Source organism: Gymnodraco acuticeps, unplaced genomic scaffold, assembly GCF_902827175.1.
Source record: "Gymnodraco acuticeps unplaced genomic scaffold, fGymAcu1.1, whole genome shotgun sequence".
Classification (NCBI taxonomy): Eukaryota; Metazoa; Chordata; class Actinopteri; order Perciformes; family Bathydraconidae; genus Gymnodraco; species Gymnodraco acuticeps.
The window spans coordinates 195,641-218,009 of record NW_022990230.1 but is presented as its reverse complement, the minus strand read 5'-3'; the positions used below and the strand labels follow the sequence as shown (position 1 = coordinate 218,009).

The 22,369-nt window shown below is 41.9% G+C and overlaps 1 protein-coding gene across 1 annotated transcript in view; it reads left to right on the top strand.

Moving 5' to 3' along the window:
- The window catches only part of iars1 (isoleucyl-tRNA synthetase 1), a 71,603-nt gene that overhangs the window by 43,694 nt on the left and 5,540 nt on the right, over positions 1-22,369 (top strand). Inside the window, exons 24-31 of the mRNA XM_034218904.1 lie at positions 8,983-9,085; positions 9,478-9,561; positions 13,238-13,412; positions 16,729-16,841; positions 18,635-18,730; positions 20,427-20,603; positions 20,824-20,944; positions 21,058-21,183. Coding sequence (XP_034074795.1) covers positions 8,983-9,085; positions 9,478-9,561; positions 13,238-13,412; positions 16,729-16,841; positions 18,635-18,730; positions 20,427-20,603; positions 20,824-20,944; positions 21,058-21,183 — 995 coding nt within the window. The remainder of the gene's footprint in view (positions 1-8,982; positions 9,086-9,477; positions 9,562-13,237; positions 13,413-16,728; positions 16,842-18,634; positions 18,731-20,426; positions 20,604-20,823; positions 20,945-21,057; positions 21,184-22,369) is intronic.

The following is a 22,369-nucleotide window of genomic DNA, read 5'->3' as shown; positions in this document are numbered from 1 at the left end:
GTATGCGAAACCAATGTGAGTTTGGAAAATTGCACAGTATAAATCTATTCTAATAGACCTCAACAATGGAATTATGATCAGTGGAAATGGCCATGACATGTGACCTTTAAAAAGACAAAGGTGGCCTGTGAATTGTTGCTAACAAGTAGCCGAAAGTGGAAATTGTGAAAGTCAAGGGCATATGAGGGGGACAGAGAGTAGAGAACGTCCTCTTCTCACTCACAGAGCTGAGTGTTCGCTCTGCTCCCACGCTCCAGCTCGGATCATTCCTGCTCAACTCAGAGCCTTCACACCAGTACATATTTAATACAGCAGAACATTGCTTGGGATAAAGATATGTTGTACATTCTCATCATGAGCACCTTTTGTAGATACAATAGAGTGATGCAGTGACGAGTCCTAAAACCCGGAAGTGAGTTAGCATTTTACCACTATCGGTTCCCTCGTCTCAGAGCCAATGGGATTTCTCCATAGGACTTTGGAAAATAGCTGGAAATAAGGTCTGTGGTTGACACACATTGAAGAGATGCATCACGTTTTGATCTACGACATTAAATACATCAGCAGTGACCAGTGTTTCCGCCAGACTAGGGCTGAGAGGGCGTCCACCCCGAGAGGAAGGGGGGGGGGGGTGCTTGAATTTTGACTTGAGCCGTCCCTTATTATAGATACTGTCTTTTTACATCAGTGAGCCGGATCATTTGGCTCGGCTCTCTTAAAGCGCCGGCTGTTTCGGCTCCCAAACGGCTCTTCATGTTACCACAGTTTACCACGGAGCCTCAGTTTCGCCGCTGCGAGGCTCCGGCACTCGCAGCTCACGCGCGTGCTCCACTAAAACCCCCCCCGCTCATCGCGTCCAAATCGCGCACGTTCCGTGTTGTCATGTAGCAGGCACCTTCGATGTTGGGGAAACGATCTTCAATACCACGAAAAGAATCCCACCAGACTCCTTTGCCCCTCCAACAGAGGGATGTCCTTGTCCTTTTTCCTTTTCGTCATTTCAAGCGATAAAAACTCGATCTTCTCTCGAATTATTAATATTTTTGGACGCCCTCGGCTCGCGTTCAGGGCGTCCCGAGCTGAATAAGGGCGTCAAATGACGGCAAGACGCCCCCCTGGCGGAAACGCTGGCAGTGACCCCACTGGTGATTTTTGAAGAGTTTACGTGTCTGAAAAACTATGGTTGTCAACAAGTGGCTGAATAGGACTACAGAAGTTGTCGAGGACGTTGTACGTCATTACGCCAAACACTAACACTAACTTTGTTTTCCCCTGTTCTCTTGCAAACTGTTAAAACAAACGCTTCAACTTGTACAATTATCGAATTATAATCGAAAATTATAAAAGTAGTACATGTGGAGATTATCCGGCTGATCAAAACGTGCATTCATCAAATAGATTCGTTGTCCACAGACCTTATTTCGATCTATTTTCCAAAATCCTATCGAGAAATCCCATTGCTTTTTTGTCGATGGAACCCATGTGCAGCTTACTGTTAGTCTACTACAAATAAACACGACGTTTATCTTCTGTTAACTTGGTTTATTCAATCAACGTGCATAACACCAATACAGAGCCATTCACGAACAGTGGACCTCATGCTCCAGGTCGACACAGACTAACTGCACATGCGTTTCACAGTCTCAAGAGGGCAACCTAGACTACCGTAAGGCCAGTAGTATAGGCGCAAAGAGATTACATGTTAACAATCTCATTCTATCTTTTTAAAGAAATAAACAAAACAAAAACAACTTTACATTGCATGAATCATAAAACAATCATACAGTGACTTAAAACAAAACATTTTAAATTCCCTGAGTAGTCAACATAAATTAGGGAAACATTTAAGAAACAAATACATAAACAAAGGTGTTTTCAATGTTCCATTTCAACAGACACTTTAACCCAGATCCCATTGTCCTTCACTGAGTGCTTTTAAGAGCACAAGAGCCGAAGCTCCTTTTTTTGTGAGACAGTCAGCGAGCTGAGATTTTGTGTCTGACCAACGCACCTGCTTGATCCTCTTGCTCTGTATGAGCTCCTTAATGCTACTGATTTCCAACCTGAGTCTCTTCTCTGTGACTTGTTTTGTGGACTTGAGCGCATCGAACAGAGAGTGGTTATCAGTCACACAGAGTACAGGGGGTGCATTCAGTCCAGCATTTCCAGTAGTGAGCTCAGATAGTGTGGCTAGAAAAATTGCATTGTCTACCCCATCTGACATGGCAAGAGTTTCCCCTGCAAGGGTACTGCGAACCACTCGTCTGATTTTCTTTGAATGCCAACAGAGGGGGGAAAACTTCCCTCTTTCTCCCATAAGTGTTATAAAAGTACCTCCCTGTGTACCTCCGTCTGGGAGGTTTCCAAATGAAGCATCACTGAAAACTATCAAGTTCAAAGCATCACTGTTTGAAATCTGATGTTGAAATCTGAGTGTCACCTTTTCAGACTTTAGCTTACGGATTATCTTATTAGCATCATGAACAGACTGTACTGTTGCCCCTTTTATATTCGAAGCCAAACAACATGAATCAAACATTACATCAGGTCTTGTCTGTTTAGCAATCCATAGGATCTGTCCTATTTTTGATCGTAACTGCTCTCTCTCAGTTTCGTTGAGGGGTTCATTTCTCTGTGTGGCCCGACTTGCTTGTATGGGAATAGGCTCCAGGTTCTCGATATAACTTTGTTGATGTACCTGAACTTCACCGTTAACAGTTACCAAATCCATTCCTACATAGGAGAACTTTTCATGCTCCTCACGCCCAACCTTGAATGCATACTGCAGTTGGGGGATCACATTGGATGAAAAGTTTGATGAGCCTGCCCAAAGAAAATCATCTACATGACACGCAAGCACCCCAGTGACCTTACATTGCTCATCCAACCAGTAAAAGACTGCCGGATCCACCTGTGACACTCTACCACCAGTACTCAGCATGATTTCCTTCACTTTGTTGCACCAATATAGTGATGCATCTGCAAGACCATATACACATTTCTTTAGTTTCCATACAACATGTTGACATCCTGCCTCTAGAGGGGGGCGGATATAAATATCCCTGGATAGCTCCATACCCTGCAAGAATGCAGATTTGATGTCCATAGAATGGACTTCCCACTGGTTTTGACATATCACTGATAACATGTCTAAGTGAATCTGTGGCACATGTGGGGGAATCTTTCGGTAACTCTTGAATATTCAGCTCTTCAAAACCTCTGGCAACCAGTCGGGCTTTAGGCACTATACCCTTGGGAGTGTCCTTAAGACTACAAACCCATCTGGTGGAAATGCATTTCTGCCCTGCATCTTCAACTTCCTCAAATACATTATTATTGTGCCAGTTCTTTATTTCTTCCTGTTTAGCTGCATCAAATGAGATGTCTTTGGTTACAAGTACATCAGCTTCTCTGTCTTCTGTTTCAATGTTGAGATTATCAACCTGTGAGATATCAATTGATTCCTTTTGCCCATCACTACCATCATTCTCTAGATGTTGCATGTTATACCAGGTTTTATATTTCCCCGTAGCCTTGCCTGATCTCCCTAAGACTCTTGCTTTAAGTAGAGTATTGTCACCTCTGTTCATATATGTTACAGTCTGTCCTGTTTTTAAACTCACACCTGCAGAAGGAGTGTGAAGCTGACAATTGAGCGGCCCAACCAAGCAAGGAGGCAGAGGCAGAACGTCCAAAAATACAACCCGGTGTGGGCATTTATTAAAACATGAACACATTACACACAGCCTCAATCCTGCTGCTGCTGTTCACGTGAGCCCAGCCTGCAGCCACCAGGATCTCACACACACACTCCCTGCCCCTAACAGACAGGGAAACAGAGCCTAAATACCCACACACACTAATCAGCAACTAGACACAGGTGAGGGGGGAGGAGACAACACAGGGCACCAGGTGCACACAATCCAGCAACAGACATAACGGGAGGGGGAACACTTTTCAAACACAAACATATAACTGAACAGAAGTACACACATACAAACCCAACTAAACGCAGTCAGCACTTGTACAATTAATGCCACTTAACGCTATGATGTCTACACCCCCACATATTATTTGCACCCGGATTATTCTTAACCGCTGTCATTCTACACCAGCATAAGCACTTTCGGAGCTCTCGCTAACTCCCCTATCTTGTCAGGCGGAGCCGAGGACCCGACCAGCACCTGCCAGACGGCATTTCAATTAATACGGTTTAATCCTTTAATAAATACTATCTCAATAATTAGTATTTAAAAGGTGCAAATATGCCATACCAAACGGTACTGTGCAATCACGCTAATAGAGTGCAAAACTGTTCACTAAAGTGCTGAGTTACCAGGCCCGAAGCCGTCAGTTCACAGTGACGAAGTTACCTTTGTCACAAGGAGCAGGATTATTATGGGCATTAGGCCTATGCGCCATTTCAGTTTGTGTTACGCTACTCAAAGTGTTTGGAGGATCGATCGCTTCACTTGTATTGGCTTCCCTGTCACCGAATTGTTGTTCATTCTCTGTATTTTGCTCACTGTCTAAACTACCAGTTGCATTGTTTATACCTTGCTCACTTCCTGCTTCTGTGTCAGCATCATTTTGTACCATTTGCTCTTCATTAACCTTTGTGTTCACCTTGGAAAGCCTAGAGTGATGCACTCTCACTAGGCAACCACCATGCCTCACAAAAACAACAGCCCCATCCTGACCAATAACTATCCCTGGTCCTTTCCACTCAGTGCATTCAGCTCGTTTGTAATACACCTTGTCACCCATCTCATATTTCTCATCTGTGGGTCTGAGCTGCTTACGTAGTGCTCGTCTTATCCTTTCTGAGCATTCTGCTTCAGTAAATGCTTTTCTAGAGGCATGCAAGGCTGAAATGTGCTCCCCTACTCTAGCACTCATAGTGGTACCTTCTAGCGCAGGTGGTTTATCAACCAGTACAGAAGGAAGGTTGGGGTTCTGGCCAAACACCAGTTAATGAGGACTGTAGCCGTGCACATTGAGCATACTGTTCTTAGCCATGAGAGCCCAGTCTAGGGCTGTTTGCCAGTCACATCCATTTTCCCGTCTGACCTTCTGGATGATGTCGGTGAGGGTCTGATTGTGTCTCTCCAGTAGCCCATTGCTCCAGGGGCTGTATCCTGTCGTGGTTTTTGTCTCAATGTTAAAGTTCTCTGCCATGTCACGGAACTCTGCATTGTTGAATTCTCCTCCATTGTCACTGTAAAGTCTCCGTGGTGGGCCGTGGACGCTGATCCATGTATGAAGAAAAGAGTTCACCATCACAGAGGAGTTCTTTGTTTTCACAATGCTTCCAGCGCTGAAACGTGTAAATTGGTCAATGATGTGGAGGTACCATAAACTTGGTTCCAACTCGTGCAGGTCCACTGCCACCGTTTCATTGTACTCTGAAGCCAGAGGCAAGCCCACAGCAGGCTTCGGCTTGGTCTTGCTGTATCTCTGGCATATGTCACATTCCTGTACTATTTGTTGTAAAATAGTGTCCCAATCTTTGTCTTTATTTCCCGAACTGCGGAGGAGTCGCTGTAGTCTTTCTGCGGAGGCGTGACCAAACTGTTTGTGTAGTTTCAGGAGAGCTTTGTGTTTCTCATTTGAGGTCATATTTTCTGTGACTGTAAGGACCTCATCTTCATTCTGGCTGTTTTCTGTGACTGTAAGGACCACATCTTTAATTTCAATTTGATTCATTCCTGTGTCCTTGTCTCTGATATCTATACAGTAGTGTCCTGAACTGGTGAGTTCAAGAGGGATATTCTGTTTAAACATCACAGCTCTATCATTCTCCATGTCCAAGATGGTTCCTGCCCTTTTCAGTGAAGTCTTACTCAGAAGTAGTGGGATATCAGCTTTGACCACTTCAGTTTCCACTCGACATTTTGTCTGTCCTATTTTGGCAGGCAGTTTCAGTATTCTGGAGGAATGCACTATATTTCCATCTCCAAAACGGAATGGTCTGGAGCTTGGAGTTTCACTTTTCACAATCTGGTTCACTTGACTTTGACTGAGATCAGCGACGAAGCTGTCCAACCATTTTTCTCCACACACTGTGCGGGTACATGCAGTGTCAATGATAGCCGTCCCTAAAGACTCAGTTAGGAATACCTCTGATTCAGACAGTGAGGCTTTAGTAAACAGTGTAATGTCACATTCCTCTACCTTTGTTCGATCTTCAGTTAGCTTTACTTGTTCGCTACTCTTGTGAGGACAGTCTTTAGCCCAATGGAACGTGCTCTGACATATAGCACATTTTGATCTCTTACCGAACCTATCTAGTGGGTTGGTACCCTGTGACGGTTGCCTTTGTTGTCCAACTTGTCCAAACTGCTGCGTTGTTGGACGTCTGAATCTTCCTTGTGAGCGTTGCTCTGTGAATAACGCTTCATCGTTAACGTGTATTCCGTTTGATGTGCCGCCTTGCACTCTCCCCCCAAAGATCCTCTTCAGCGCGGACTTCATTGCAGCAAACGTTAAATCTGTACACGCAGTCAGCGCCATTTGTCTATTTTTCTCGTCTAGACAAGCCGTGTCCAAAAGTTTAAAAGCTAGCACGGCGTCAGGAAGAGTCATGTCGTACTTTTTCATTCGGTTGTATCGCTGTTCAAAGTCAATCACATAGTCCGCCATGGACACGGAGCTCTCCTTTTTGATACAGTCAAAAAAAGAGTAAGCATCGTATGCGCAGTCTCTCTCTTCTTTGAGAAACATGCCATCTAGTTTTGCTAGCAGTGTGTCCATACCATTGTTGTTGTTCAAATCCAAAGCGGGTATTTCCATGGAGATGTCCCTTGCCCTTCCTTCCAGCCCCAGGACAACGGCGAGGGCTTGTTTCTTCTTATCAAGTTCAGTAACCAGCTTCCAAATGGCGATTTCATTTTTCCAACACTCGTATGGTCGGGATTCGTCGAACTTCGGTGGAACTTTGTAGTTAGCAGTAGCCATCTTCTGCTAACCATCCTCTGCTACCAATGTTAGTCTACTACAAATAAACACAACGTTTATCTTCTGTTAACTTGGTTTATTCAATCAACGTGCATAACACCAATACAGAGCCATTCACGAACAGTGGACCTCATGCTCCAGGTCGACACAGACTAACTGCGCATGCGTTTCACAGTCTCAAGAGGGCAACCTAGACTACCGTAAGGCCAGTAGTATAGGCGCAAAGAGATTACATGTTAACACTTACTTCCGGGTGAATACGTCATCCCTGCACCACTCTGTGTAGATCACATGTAATGGAAAACCGAGGTGATGTGGTTTAAAAGCTCCCGCTCCTTCCCGCTCCTCACACGGTAAACCCCCCTTTGTGTTAGCGCCTTTCCTCACAGGATATCCATTACTGGTTCAGAGCCTAATCCGTTTCAGCCAGAGTGCATGGCCTTACTTTACCCCAATTTGATCACACTGAATTCCTCAAAGAGTAGAACATGTTGAAGCTGCAGAGTCCACAGCAGTGGTTTCTAGATAACGGCAGGCTTCACCATTTATTCCCTTTAACACCTGCTGTTCACTGCTCTCTGTGTTGTCAGTTTATACTATACCCTTCTTATCAAAGGTTCCATTTTAATATGTATGACCATACCTGTCCTTTTATATGATTGATTGGTTCTGTAGATAGAGATTAGAGTCGTTTCTGAGCAGATTTTCTGTTCATGTGTCAAAAAGATGGCTCTTTTTTCCAAAGCAATACGGAATTGGTTCAAAGCAAGAAGACATACGTGAAAAATACATTGAAATCTTTGTGCACATCCTCTCAAGTTTTTTCCAAAAAGCAGCTTAGCCCTATTTGTATTTTTGGCATAGAACTGTCGATACCTTCTTTTAGAGCGTCACAGGTGATGTAGGGAACAGTTTGTGCTTCATTAGAGCAGAAATATACACAGCAGTGCACAGGTCTTTCCTTTTTCAGCCCTGCAAATAGATCTTGTTCTCAAATATGATTCACTTTAATTACTTCAGTAAAATGTGTACCTTGGTGGCTGATCAGTTCTCTATAATGCCTGAGAGGAATTTCTAATTGCCCAAACTTAATTGCATCATCTTTAACTAAAACACAAGTTCTGACATGATTAAACATCCATTTGATTTAGCGTAAGGAAAATAGTTTATGTAATGGTTCATATAATTCCCCCTGTCACTTTGGCAGCGCTCGGTGCTGCGGCTTTATTAGCCGCCTGTCCTTCCTGCTGCCGAATGGGACTACTTCACCCCCCCTCCCAAAGGTCAGCCACCAATCAAGCGGAGGAAGAGCTGCTCCTCAATCAGCTCATTAAATGATTGGCTCTCCCTGGAGTCCTCTCCTCTCTCATTTGACTGCACTGTTGTGTGCACACATGGAGAAGCAGACTGCTGGAGTAAAAGAATGAGCGTAGAGCACGTACACACACACACAGTCTGTGTTCCTGCACACTGTTGGGGCTAATATAGCTATTATGCGTGATTATCAGTGGCTGTGCAGCTCTAATTTGAATTCAGAGGTGGAGGTCTCATTGTACCTTATTAGTGGATGCTCCGGAGTTAAGCCGGGGGTTCTGAACTCTGTCTTTATTTAGATGAACCTTGTAACCTTCTATTATACATTTACCTCAACAGAATAGCAATTTTAATTTCTAAACCCCTGAAAACCACTGGGGTGTCCACTGCCTGTGAGTTATTGCAGATGTGCACCTACATTCCCTAACAGTGCCCTGAAAGTGTACTATTTTCTCAGAATACAAAGTCATTTTCATTTGAAGATCGGTTAGTTTGAAAGAGGTTGGTCTCATTCCCCTTCATCAACATATTATAACAAGGCAGCTCGGTCAGATGACACCAACTGGTTATAGTTTTGGATAAAACGTGTTTTCTCCTTCATGTTCAACCTGCAGAATTAAGAGCATATTCAAATGCTCATACCCAGGCATTTTAACACTACTTAGTTTTCAGCCATTGTCAGATTTACATGTTTTCATCTCTGTTTCTCAGGGAGAGTGTGATTGACAAGCGCATTGAGAGTGCCGTCTGTCAGATGCAGTCTGTGATCGAGCTGGGCCGAGTGATCCGGGACAGGAGGACCCTTCCCGTTAAGGTAAATCATTAACCTTATTCAAACCCTTACACATACAATCCAGTGTAAAAGGTGGGGTTAATTAAAACTCTTGTGTTTTTGTTTAACACAAAAGAGTGTACATTTCATATCTATGAAATAACCAACACATTACTTTCTTAGTGGATCCCTGTAAAAAATGATTGTTATATATTTATGTAAAACAGATTAAAAAAAGCTTTGAATATATTCCTTTGAGTCGTTTCTGGCTTGCAACTATCAATGTTAGTAGCCATTGTTAGCTTAAAAACTGCAGTCAAAACCTTATATAGATTGAAGTGTATCTGGATGTGTCGGTTTTTATTACAACGACCCTATTTGTGTGTCTTGGTGCTGCAGTTATTGACCCGCAGTAACACTGGTGTGTATTTCAGTACCCATTAAAGGAGGTGGTGGTTATCCACCAGGACCCAGAGGCTTTGAAAGACATCCAGTCCCTGCAGAAATACATCCTGGAAGTAAGTAAACCAAGGACACTTTTTGTCATGTATATTCTGTGATCATTTATCTGGTCTTGAGTCGCCTTGGTATCACAGTGTAATTTCACCAGTGTTCTGCTTCACCGCAAGAAGTGCATTTTCTTCTCATCTTCCCTTTAAGTGTTTTTATTTTCGTCTGTTGACTGTGCTTTGATCTAGTTAAAAAGAAACCTCTCCTAGAACCTTGTTGACATTAAAAAGCCAGTGTACTTGACAGAGGGGATGTACAACAGAGAGAGCATATCTTCACACAGCGTTTGTATCTTCAGCTGTAATTGAAATGTCTGTGCTTGGTTTAATTTAAAAGGGGGTGGAGCAGATGCCTCGGAAAATGTTCTCACATTTGATCTACTTCAATTGCCACACATTCTAACTCTTGATCAAATATGAAATGCAGACACAAGCAGCACATGGGAACTCTATATTACTGTTAATGTGTCAGTCATTTGAGGCATTTAAGTGCACGCCACTTTTCTAGTTCTCTTTTCACAAACAGAGGCATACAGTGTTTATTTTTTCTATATTAAAATAGTTTTTATAAAAACAAGAAATAGGTTTCAACGATGTCAAATGCACTTTCTGTAACATTTAAGACTTAATCAGTGTGTAATTATGCACCAAAAAGTGAAAATGATTTACAAAAGAGTGACGAGTGCTGTCCGAAAGACTGGAAAAATGTCTTCTCAGGCAGACTAATTGTTATAGCCTTTCAGTGCAGGAAGCCATTAAACTGACAATATCCCTTTGTCTTTGGCTTTGATTTTCCACCAACAAAGCTAAAGAAGTCAATGCTCTTCCACAGATAACCCCACTACTCTCTTAAGTAAGGATGTGCAAACCTTTTTGATGCTTTGCCTGGAAATGTAGCTACCTTTGTTCTTTCTGAAGCCAAGTGAAGTCTAAATAGGTCCCAAGCTGAGGAATTACTAATGAATTTTAGATGGAAAATTGATTATTTCTCTTGTTCCCATATGTTGCTGACCAGGAACGTCGACAGAACATATAGAGATTAAGGATTGGGTGCGAAAATGGCTTCTGGTGCAACCTTCTGTTGGATCCTGCAAGATTAATCATAGTCGAGCCACTTCTTATCTCTCACTCTGTTTCATTTCTGGTGAGGAAAACATTTAACCTTGCCGGCTTCTAGCTACTCTCCAGTGAACAAGGTTTATTTGACCAGAATAGAGAGCAGTTTAAGGTCCTGCTGCCCAGGGAAGAACCTTCAAACTCTCTTACTGTTGATGTCGTTTAAGTTGAGCTGACCATTTCAAGTAGGTGAAGTCTGGATTCAAGCTTTCACGGTGGCTTTTAGTTAGATCATGTTATTATTATTCTATTATTATTACCGGCAGTGGCTCAGTTGTCCGGCAGTGGGAGCCGTAGGGTCGCCAGTTCAAGTCCCTGAACAGACTTAAAATATGGAGTGTGGACTGCTACTTGGAGAGGTCCTAGTTCACCTCCTGGGCCCTGCCGTGGTGCCCTTGAGCAAGGCACCGGACCACCTCCCATTGCTCCCCGGGCGCTGTACAATAGCTGCCCACTGCTCTTACTACTAAGATGGGTTAAATGCAGAGAACACATTTCACTGTGGGTGTTTCTCAATGTCAAGGAAGGATGCTCCAGAGCCACTATTTCAAGGATGCTACGTCATCGACTCCTGCCGAAGGACTGTTCCAATGTCCAGGCTCCTTGTAATTCTACCGAGCCCGGCGTCCTTCGTAGCGAGAAATTTCGAGGCTGCACATGTGTATCCTCCGCGGTCTTAAAATCCCCACAATGCTTTGCGCACGGATCAATTTCCAAAATCTGTGGCGGAAAATGTAAGGCGGGGCCTCTCATATGACGCACACCTGCACACTTGCTAGCCTGTTCCATTCTTCGTTCTCCGAATGCCAGGAAGGATTCTTGCCTAGCTTCTGAAGGACCTGACTCGGAAGACTTGTCCTACCAAGGAAGCGTCCTCGACATTGAGAAACACCCTCTGTGTGCTCTGCATGTGTGACCATTAAAGAGGGTTTCATCCCTCCAATTTTATCTATCTTCATAAATTATTACCGCTTATTTTTGCTTCAATGTGCACCAAGTGGGCATCTACTGTTGTTGTCTGCTGGCTCTCTGACTGGTTGATTTCACGGCTGACTTGCTCTCTGAGTGAATTCGACTTTTGATTGTCCCTTCACAGCACATGTCTGAAGCAATTACAGTTTTTATTTTGATCCTACAGGACGTAACTGAGCACTACGGCTAGCTCAACTTGTAAAGAGTAGTGGATACCATTAGCATTTATTTCATTGGTTTGACCACTTTAATGGCCAGTGCTGAAGTTGTAAGATACAAAAAGAAGATACATCAACTTGGCATTTCAAACCAAGCAGCAGCAAATCCTTAATGCTGCCGTTTACATTTTTATTGTCTATTTCTTGAGGCAAAACATGAATTTGACAAATTCTCTCACATTTGAAGGGAAACAAGTAGATTAGACACAAAATGGGATTAGCAGTTAGTGGTCAATGACCGTTTACATTTTAGCTTTGGTCAACTCTTCTTTACGGACAAGCGTTTTGATGACTTCACTGTCAGCTGAGCACAAGATGTTCATTGGGAATATCAAATGAATGTCTGTTTTATATGACAGCAGCGTGTATATAATGTAATGTACAAACATCTCTACTATGCAAACAAAGACATATATGCCTCCAAGATATAAATGGTTCTTTTTGTTCACCTTTGCATTGATTCACTCCTATTTTCACTAACCAAGCTCAGCTCTAACCCGAGGTTGAAAGAACGGTTTCGAGCCCACTCTGCCCTGAAGTGTATTATTGAGTCCTTTTCTGGGGCTTAGCTGTGCTCTCTGTCAGCGAGTCAACTAAGCTAAAACTCAGTGGCACGCTTCAGTTTGGTTGACTTAGAGAAGCTGTGCACGGCCGGCCAGCGTGAGCGTCAGTATTTTGGATAACTTTAGTATGTCTAAAGCGTCCCCAACGGCTCACAGACTTCTATCTCCATTTAGATTGAAAAATGAATCGTACTGGAGTGAAGTATTGACTGAATAGAAGGAACAGCTTACAGACTTACTGTTTGATTTCATAGAGTGAATGACTCTGTAATCAATTATCGATTGGGTCTTTACAGTACATGCCCAGGGTATTTAAAGTGTTGATTACTTATGTTTAATCTTATTTTTTCTGTTTAGTTTGAATTTAGTTTTCCATTAAGTTCAGTTTTGAGTTAATGTTCAATATAGATGAACAGTTTAATAAATGCAAGCAGTTTTATTGTAACTAATTGCATTTGGTTGGGGTGGACATATGTGGGTGCAGGAAGAGCTAAGTAAAGTTTTAAACTGGACAAATGCTGTCAGATCCCTTAACTTTCACGCTGATGCCAGGAAAGCTTTGTCCATAAGCATAAAATACCCAGAGGCTTATAAGTACTTGTATGCATCATTTATTTCCCTTTTAGTTGTGCAATGCACATTACAGTTTCAGTTTAGTTAATTTGTTTCAATTATTTTTTAATACTTTTGTTCATGTTTGTATATACAATAATAGCCCAGTTAACTACTACCCATTGGTATATTTGGGCTTGTCACACAGGAAACAACAACACTGATTTACCTTTTCTAAGACATAAGTTGTATTTTTCCCTCTAGGAGCTTAATGTCCGACAGTTGACGCTGTCTACGGACAAAGACAAGTACGGCATCCGTCTGAGAGCCGAGCCCGACCACATGGTGCTGGGCAAGAGACTGAAGGCGGCCTTCAAATCCATCACCGCCTCTATCAAAGAGCTCAGCAACGAACAGCTGGAGGCCTTCCAGAAGACAGGTATGGCTGTGTGCTCAAAAAAAAACAAAACGTGATCTCATATCTTAAGAATCACATTTGGGGGTGCAAAGGGAAGTCCCCGAGCCGTCGGCACCCTAGTGTATTTAACTGGTTTGTATTAACATGAGACAAAACTGCATATATTATCTTCATAATTGAAAACCTACAATTATTTTTGTGTAATAATTCTTCATCAATTACTTACAAAAAAAGGAACCATTAGTTGAATATTTGTCAACCAAACAATAAATGAGTAAAGAGTAGTAGGTGAATGTTAGGATATTACACACAATTATACATTACATTACATTACATGTTACTTGTTAGACGCTTTTATCCAAATATATACATACTCAATACTGTGGGCAATCCCCACAGGAGCAATTTGGGGTGAAGTGTCTTGCCCAGGGACACAACGACATGCTGACCGCAGTGGGGTTTGAACCTGTGACCTCCTGATCCGAATACCAACTCACATCCCACTGCACCACACGCCTCCCATACAAAATTGTGTTGACATCGTATATATTATTTCTAGGGCTGTCAGTCGATTAAAATATGTAATAGCGATTAATCGCATGACGTCCATAGTTAATCGCGATTAATCGCACATTTTTGATCTGTTCTAAATGTACCTAAGAGGAATATTTTTCAAGTTTTTAATACTCTTGTCAACATATGAGTGGACAAATATGCTTTATGCAAATGTTTGTTTATTATCATTTGAACAATGACAAATATTCTGCTGAATATTCTCAACACAACAACCTGGAACCTCTCTCTCTCTTAAACTCTCTCCCAACCCTGTGTACTTCTTTGCACTGAGCCAGTTGCTCAAACAGACAAGCCTGTTTACAGTTGTCGGCGAAATGCCGCTCCTTTGTCTTCATCTTCAGTCAAAGCATGAGACTGAAGTTCCCACTGTGGGTCAAAATAATGCGCTGTGATGTGCAGTCGACACGTTGGATGCGATCCGAATGATCTAACGCAGCCCCTCGTCCTCCACAATGTTAAGCTGTAGCCACCCATTTAGCTATCGCTGTTGTTGTCCAGGCGAACTTTCAAGCGTGGTCTGCCGCAAGCGAGCGGCAGGAGCGGGGCTGTCAGCTTCAGCTGGGTGCTTGGCTTGCTGTTTAAAACACATTTTTTTGTATCCATATCTCGCTAGAATCTCCCACCATCCAACTAACAACAACAACATCAAGCCTTTGGGCTCTAAAACTACGGGGCGGGCAGAGGACAAATACACATGCGTTAATCGCACGTTAAAACATTTTTTTTGTTATTAACGTTTTAACTTGACAGCCCTAATTATTTCACTAGGAATCCTTGCATTGAGGTCTGGACACAGACAGTCGGGCAGTTTATCGTCAGAAAGCAAACCCTAACCCTTTTGAAACTGTAATCAGAGCTGGAGTACGGATCAAAGCAGTGCAAGGTATCCTGTCTCTCCAATTATAGAGAGACGAGGAGAGCCCCCAGAGTCTCGGGGGAAGGAAGCAGTGGAGGTCAGCTGGGCTGTGGGAACTTAACATTTCCAATTTGACTTCCAGTTTGAAGTCTAGCCAATTGGAAGGGAAAAAGGAGGATGAGCGAGAAGGAAAGACATAGTTGTGGTGGAGGATGGTGAAAAGAGATGGAGAGTGTAGGGAAACTACTGCTGTGGAACCAAGTAGCATTACACTGACTCAGGTTCACAGGAGAGATGGGATGTTTGAGTGCACAAAACCTCCTTTTTAAGATGCTAAACTGTATTATTTATGTTGGATCAAAGGTATGGAGCTTGCTGGAAGTTTGACTATTTGAGCAAAAAGAATGGAAGCAGGGGAAAAAGACTAGTCTTGCTCTATCCGATGGTAAAAATTATCATACATATGGGAAAAAAATCTGGTAACTGGTCAGTCATCCACCCATGGAAAAGCTCACACTCACTTTTAACCTTTTGTGCCATTTCTAGCTGAGAATCTGTGACACAAAAAAAACCTTTTAGACTAGAGGGGGCAATTTGGCTAGCAACTGATTGTGTGTTCAAGGCCATTTGTTGTATTGCCCATTATTCCTTAGCAGTACCTTTTGATCCCATCATTTTGATGGGCAGAAGAAAAAGAGGTTAAGAAAGAAGGTGGAGAAGAGCAGGGAAGCAGGGAAGGACACAGGAAACCAAAGCATGGAAATAAAAGATTAGAGAGAAAAAGGAGTGACTGTTTCACCCAGCCTCTGGGGGTAGAGAAGTGAGGTGGATTGGAGAAAACGGTCACGATTCTTAGTCAAAACACAGATGTGAGTAATTGCTGCCACTGCCAAAATGATTTTAAACCTGACTACAATGGGTTTGATGTAATGTTTAAAAGTTCAGATCATGAGTGGATCTGGCCGGATGACTGAAATGTAAGGAATCACAGCATGCGAGCAAATACTGATCCAATCCATAGCTCATTCAAAAATAAAGCCTCGGCCTGCATGTTGTTAGGAGAGCACTTAATTCAGTTTGATTGGCTGTAATTGAAACCATTTCTAGAATTCTTCTAAAGAGACAAACACCAAAATAAAGACTAATTTCACACAATCAGTTGGCAATTTATTCAAATATAAATAGGAGAATTGTGGGACACTAAGTAGTTTATCATTACATTTGCATTAATGTCTGTTGTCAGCATTGATTCAATTATAATGGCAATCAATATAAACTATTTTGGATGCCTTTTCATCCTCTTGAATGATTGATTTTCTGGGATAAGACTGGTCTGGTGATATTATAGATTTTAACAGGAAAACGTCTGAAAAGGGTTTTACTTGTCTAGTTGAATTTCTATGCTAATTTCCAATTTAATTATTAAGTATTAAAGTAAATAGGGCTGTGGGCAATCTTTCTAATGATCAATTAGAAAGATTGCCCACAGCCCTATTCACTTTAATTTCTAGATTATCCTTTTTGTTTATATTTGAGAAACATGTCCATCCCAAGTCATAAGTGATGTTTTTTAATGCATTGTTTCATTAGCCCAACACCCAAAGATATTCACATAAATATGGTATATAAATGAAAAAAGCAAGTTATCCACATTGTACCAGGGCTAAAACAATCATTGTTACTTGTCTTTTTAGCTATTATTGCATGAAACATAACTATTAGTTTATCAAAACAAGTAGGTATTTTGAGGAATAGACTTGATGCAGGGAGTGATCTGAAAAACATAATAGTGTTATCATTGTTATTAAACATCCAACTGACTTTGTATTTATTTATTTGTTATTGCATTTTCAGTACCATAACTTTGGATTTGCACATTTTAAAATTTTGGTTTTTAATTTGAAGGATCCATCACGGTGGACGGCCATGAGCTTCATGAGGACGATCTGAGGCTCATGTACACCTTCGACCAGAGCTCTGGCTCCGCAACACAGTATGAAGCGCACTCTGATGCACAGGTACGCTCTATGTTCCAAAATACATTTGATTTCTCATTTTAGATGTATTATTTGACTTCAATGAACTTAAAGAAACAATGACCTCATATGGTGCATTATAACAACCTGTAATGAATCCTAGTCAGTGAGGGACTGGCAATTATGAAGTATTATGATACTTGATCTTATAATTCATTATGAAATGGTTAAAATGTATTATTATTGTCATAATGCATCATGAGTACTTATGTGTGCTTATAACAATGATTATACAGTGGTATCAGCAGGTTATAATGCATTATGAAAATCGGCATCCGTGATTATGTATCGTATCGTGACTCTTGTGGACCAATCATGTATTTTTATTATCCAGAAACTGGTTATGGAAAATGTGTAAATGTTATTTGTTAACACCCATGAAAAGGTTTAGAAATACACACACACACACACACACACACACACACACACACACACACACACACACACACACACACACACACACACACACACACACACACACACACACACACACACACACAGTACATACCCCCTTTCTCTTTACTGCTACAATACTATTGAATGGATCTGGCTGCAAAGTGTAATGTAACCTGATCTGCTGCTCCTGCACTAAGCTGCCATATACTGTAAATGCATTTATATGTCTTTACTGTGAGTGTGATGTATGAAATCATTTCACGACTAAGTGGAAACCAGCATGTATGCGTTTCCCAGAGGCTCTTTCTCGAATCAGTGCTCCTCCAACCGTATACACACCACACGGCTGCACCTTAATACCAGTTTACTGAGCTGGCGTTTTAATTCTCGCTCGCTCGCACCGACCTCCCAGCTCCCATCTGTCTGCCTCTCTGTTCTTTCTCTTTCTATTCATTTAGCTTTTTGTGTACTTTACTCTGTCGCCCTGTCATCTCCCTCCCTTCCTCCCAAGGTGAAGTGTTTGAGGCTGGCAGCAGCCTTACACAACGTGACACTCATTTTACTTTAGTGACTCACACAGTACAATATTGTCGCTATTTCTGCCGGGTTGTTTCTTCATCACTTTTAACTTTGAACAAAAAGTCTAAGATAGATTCATTGCTCTGTGGATTTTACCCTCTTTTCAAATAAATAGTTTGTAGCCTGTCACTGAGGGAGTTTGGTTACTCATAAGGGAACATTCTGTCACTATCTGCTAGCGTTCTGTCAGATACATATTGCAATATATGTGCAGTAAGAGCACACTGTCTGTTGTTACAGTAACTGAAAGGTTAAACCTTAACTTTATCATTCTGGCTTTGAGGTCAACAGGCTATTTTTCCCAACTTAAAATGGACTAATGTTCAAGCTTAGCTGGTTAAAAAAATCAAACAATATTCAAACATCTTGATAAAAGTATACCTCAGTATTATACATTTCAATTCGCCCAAATATTAGAACTTAATGTCGGAATTGTGGGCAATTGTGCTCAAATAAAAAATCTATCCTCCTGGATGCACACACTTATTTGTTGGAACCCTTTTATTGTAAATATTTTGCTAGTCGTCAGGAATCCATACATTTGGTATTTAAACATTGTTATGTAAATGAGAACATGCAGGATATGACCTTCAAATATGAGCGTATGACATGTTGATTAAGGCAGGTACATTTAAGACCCACTCCCCTCCTCAAAAAAAAAAAAACTTTGAATGGGTGATAACCATATATACAGTCTATGGTAATAACAGGTTAAATGAAAAAAACAAAAGTTTTCTAAGACTGTGATGACTTTTGGGATCAGTTAAATGTTTTGCTAAGACCCTCCTTTTTTCTTTCAGGTCCTGGTGCTGCTGGACGTCAGCCCCGACCAATCCATGATGGATGAAGGCGTCGCCCGTGAGGTCATCAACCGCATTCAGAAACTACGCAAGAAGGTGGGACGATTATTTCAGGAGCACTACTAGCTCTGGAAACTAGGGTGACACATAACACACTAATAGTGAATTTTACAATCTAGTGTCTAATGAATAAAATATGACGTATTAGAAACTGTCTGTCAACACGTGTAATCAGAGCTGAGGCAGCTTAAGGAGTGCTGCACGGTGAGGAAGACAGTTAAATTGACTGGGTGCAAGAAGCATTTAGGAGCATCAGGGCTGTAAACACTTCTGACACAAACTGTGTGGTATTTTTAAGTATGATGACAACCTGCACATCCTCTAATGGAATATTTGTATGGCACTGCATACTATTAATAATTAGAACCAAATATTATATAGCTCTGGTCAAAAATACTTGAACCTTTTCAGGAGGTTTACCTTGTTTACTCTGAATACATTTCTCCCGATATAATATAAAAGTAACCTTATGCCTCAATTATTTTCAGTGGCCCTTATCCTAATGCTTCCTAATCCCTACCACACACTCCTAACTCCCCGTATGTTTTGTCATCAACAACATGCAAACCCAGCATAGTATATGTTTTGTGATGTGTTATTTAGTTTCATTTCCCTCCCTTTGGGCACCCCGTGCTGCCCCCTTCCTCTTTATGTCCCATGCTAATTTTGTCAGGGCAGTTTTGAAATCTTTCCACTTCAGCGTCACAGTTAGAAGTTTCTCCATCATAAGGCAGGCTTAATGGAAGCTTAATTACAGTCTGGCCCCTTTCAGATTCTAATGTTGGAGCTTTGAAGTGGTCTTGGGAGTAAAGACGGATTAGCCCCTTGTTTTCACAAGCAACAAACAGTTTTTTCCGTCCCCCTATAGCAGTGGTGCGCACTGGCTCCCAGCCAGGCTAAATTCCTCCAGTTATTTCAAACTGAGATAGGAATTTTCCACCCTGGGGATTGGAATTATTTTAAAACAATTCTACCACATGTTTGGTAGTAGTTTGAGGGTTTGTCAGTGTTTTTGTCGGTATTTGTGTGTAAGCATTTTGTTTTTGAGGTGTTGGCAAACTGTAGATGACACACACACTCACACACACACACACACTCACTCACTCACTCACTCACTCACTCACTCACACACACACACACACACACACACACACACACACACACACACACACACACACACACACACACACACACACACACTCACACACACCCACCCCTTCAGGGTAGGGTCAGTACCTTGACTTGGCAGGAAAAGCCTATAAACCTTCCTCCATTGATTGACTGCTCCTCTGTATCTAGCTAACGTTACTCCTCCGCCCTTGAGCCACATACTGCAATTGGAGTGTGTGCATGTTCGTGTGTACTTTACAGTCAATACCATTTGTGTGTACGGCTGTGCACACTGCAGATTAGGATGAGATCAATGTGTTTGAATGTGTCAAGGTTAGAGGAAGCTGTCAGCACACATTGCCAAAATAGAATGGCATTCATCCATTAGAAAATCTCCCCTTGTTCCCTTCTGCCTTTATTTCTTCCTACACTGTCTGTTTTTTACTTTTTAATCTCCCGCTCTCTTCTTTATGTCGGCCTTTCTATCATTTTTTACCCATCCCCCTTACATCCTTCTTTCAGGTAATTGTTAACATCATTTTCAGATTCTGAATAATGCTTAGTTAAGTATTTGTTTTCAGTTTAAAACCAACTACCTGTGTCTAAATCCTTTGAATTACAGGGTCATTTGGTGCCTTCCGATGAAATAACTGTGTACTACCGCTGCCAGCCAGAGGGGCAGTACCTGGGCTCTGTGATCCAGGCGCACACTGACTTCATCCTGGCCACCACCAAGGCTCCCATGATGCCCTTCCCGGTCCCTAAGAATGCCACTGTCATTATAGAAGAAAAGACTCAGGTATAAGGACACAGCCGGTTTTAAAGCACAACACTTTGGTGTGGAGTTGATTGATTATTATGCCCAAATTGTCAATTTAATCTCATGTTGACAATGTCCCTCTTTGTAATCCCTGTGTAACTATTAACTGAATGTATTTGTTGTACAAGTACCTCTTTTTTGGTTTAAATAACAAAGAATGTCAGTATGTTTTGGTCATGCTCTTGTATTTGTATTGCAGCTGAAGGGATCAGACCTGGAGTTAACCATAGTGAAGGGTTCTTCAGCCCCTCACGCTCCTCTAAATGGACCAGCTTGCAGCTACGTGAACATCAGGGTGAAGGTCAACAACAAAGAACAAGGTAAAGCGAAAAATACAATCAGTTTTTCCAGCCAGAAATGTTTTTAAAGAATATGTATGTAATGTTAAAGTGTTGCTATGTTGCTAATCATGTCTGCCTGGTTTCCTGTTCAGAGGGGGTGGTGCTGTTGGAGAACCCCAAAGGGGATAACAGACAAGACTTGGACAAGCTGAAGAAAGTGTGCAGCAGCATCTTTGGAACCAATAACACCCAGCTCAGATTCTTCAATAGTGGCACTGGTAAGGACTGGGTTTGGCCATAACTGCAGCGAATCACTGTTATGGTCAGGGCTGCACATAACTGGTGCGCAGGTGCGCATGCGCAACTCCGCCAAAAAAAGAGCACCGGGTCATTTGAAACAAAGCGCATTTGCGTACCAACATTGAGAGAGGGAGAGAGAGAAGGGAAAAGAGAAAATAGAGGAGAGATGAGAGAGAGAGAAGAGAGAGAGAGAGAGAAAGATATTTGCGAGTTGCATACATGTATGAACCATGATATGAACTCAGGGTCGGCCCGTAGCACTGGCTAGATGTTCGCCTAGGGCGCCAGATCTGTGGAGGCGCTGCGCTGGCAGTTCTGGGAGGGAAGAAAACATTTTGACCGTTGGGGCTCATCCTAATTTTCGGCCTTGATGTAACAATATTCATAATTAAGTAAATGTAACACCCTTTTCACCCCGGTTACACGTTTCATTTGCCCTGTACGATGGGCGCTGTAAGTGATGAAAATGGGGGATGTTGGCTTATCTGGCGCCCGCAGCTCACAGCCAAAATGCGAGTGAGCGAGGGAGAGAAGGAGGGTGCACCGGTACCAGCGCTGTTGTTATTAGAATCTGGTGCCGTGCTAGCTGCTCTAACGGATATAAGAAGAAGATGTGTCTACAATAATGTGGAGGGAGAGTCCTCTCCAGTCAGACTGAGAGGCTGATAACTACAGCTCAGTGAGGTAAGGACTCTGAGTGTTTAGATAGTTCACTTTAGTCTAAGTTCAAACGGTTTGATCACAATTTATGTAAACACATATTTCCAAGGCACTCCTTTATAATTATTGGGATAAACAGGTTTTAAATCATTCCAATGTATACTATAGGACAGTAACCAAAAATATCCTTTAAAACTGGAGAGATAAAAAAAATGCATAAATAAATGTTAAGGTAAAATAAGATATGAATGAACAACACAAATAAAATAAGTTACATTCATTTGTTATTGGCTATGGTAGGTTATTGGTTATGTTCACATACTTATTTGATTACATCCACTTGTCTAAGATGACAACAGAGACTTTCGACCCAAACCCAGCTGTTGACTTGTGGATGCAAGCAGCTAATCGCAGACTCAACCAGAGAGAAAGTAGTAGGCCTACATCATCAGCTACCATGTCTGACAGAGAGGAAGACAGTGAGGAGAACAGTCAGGAGGGTAG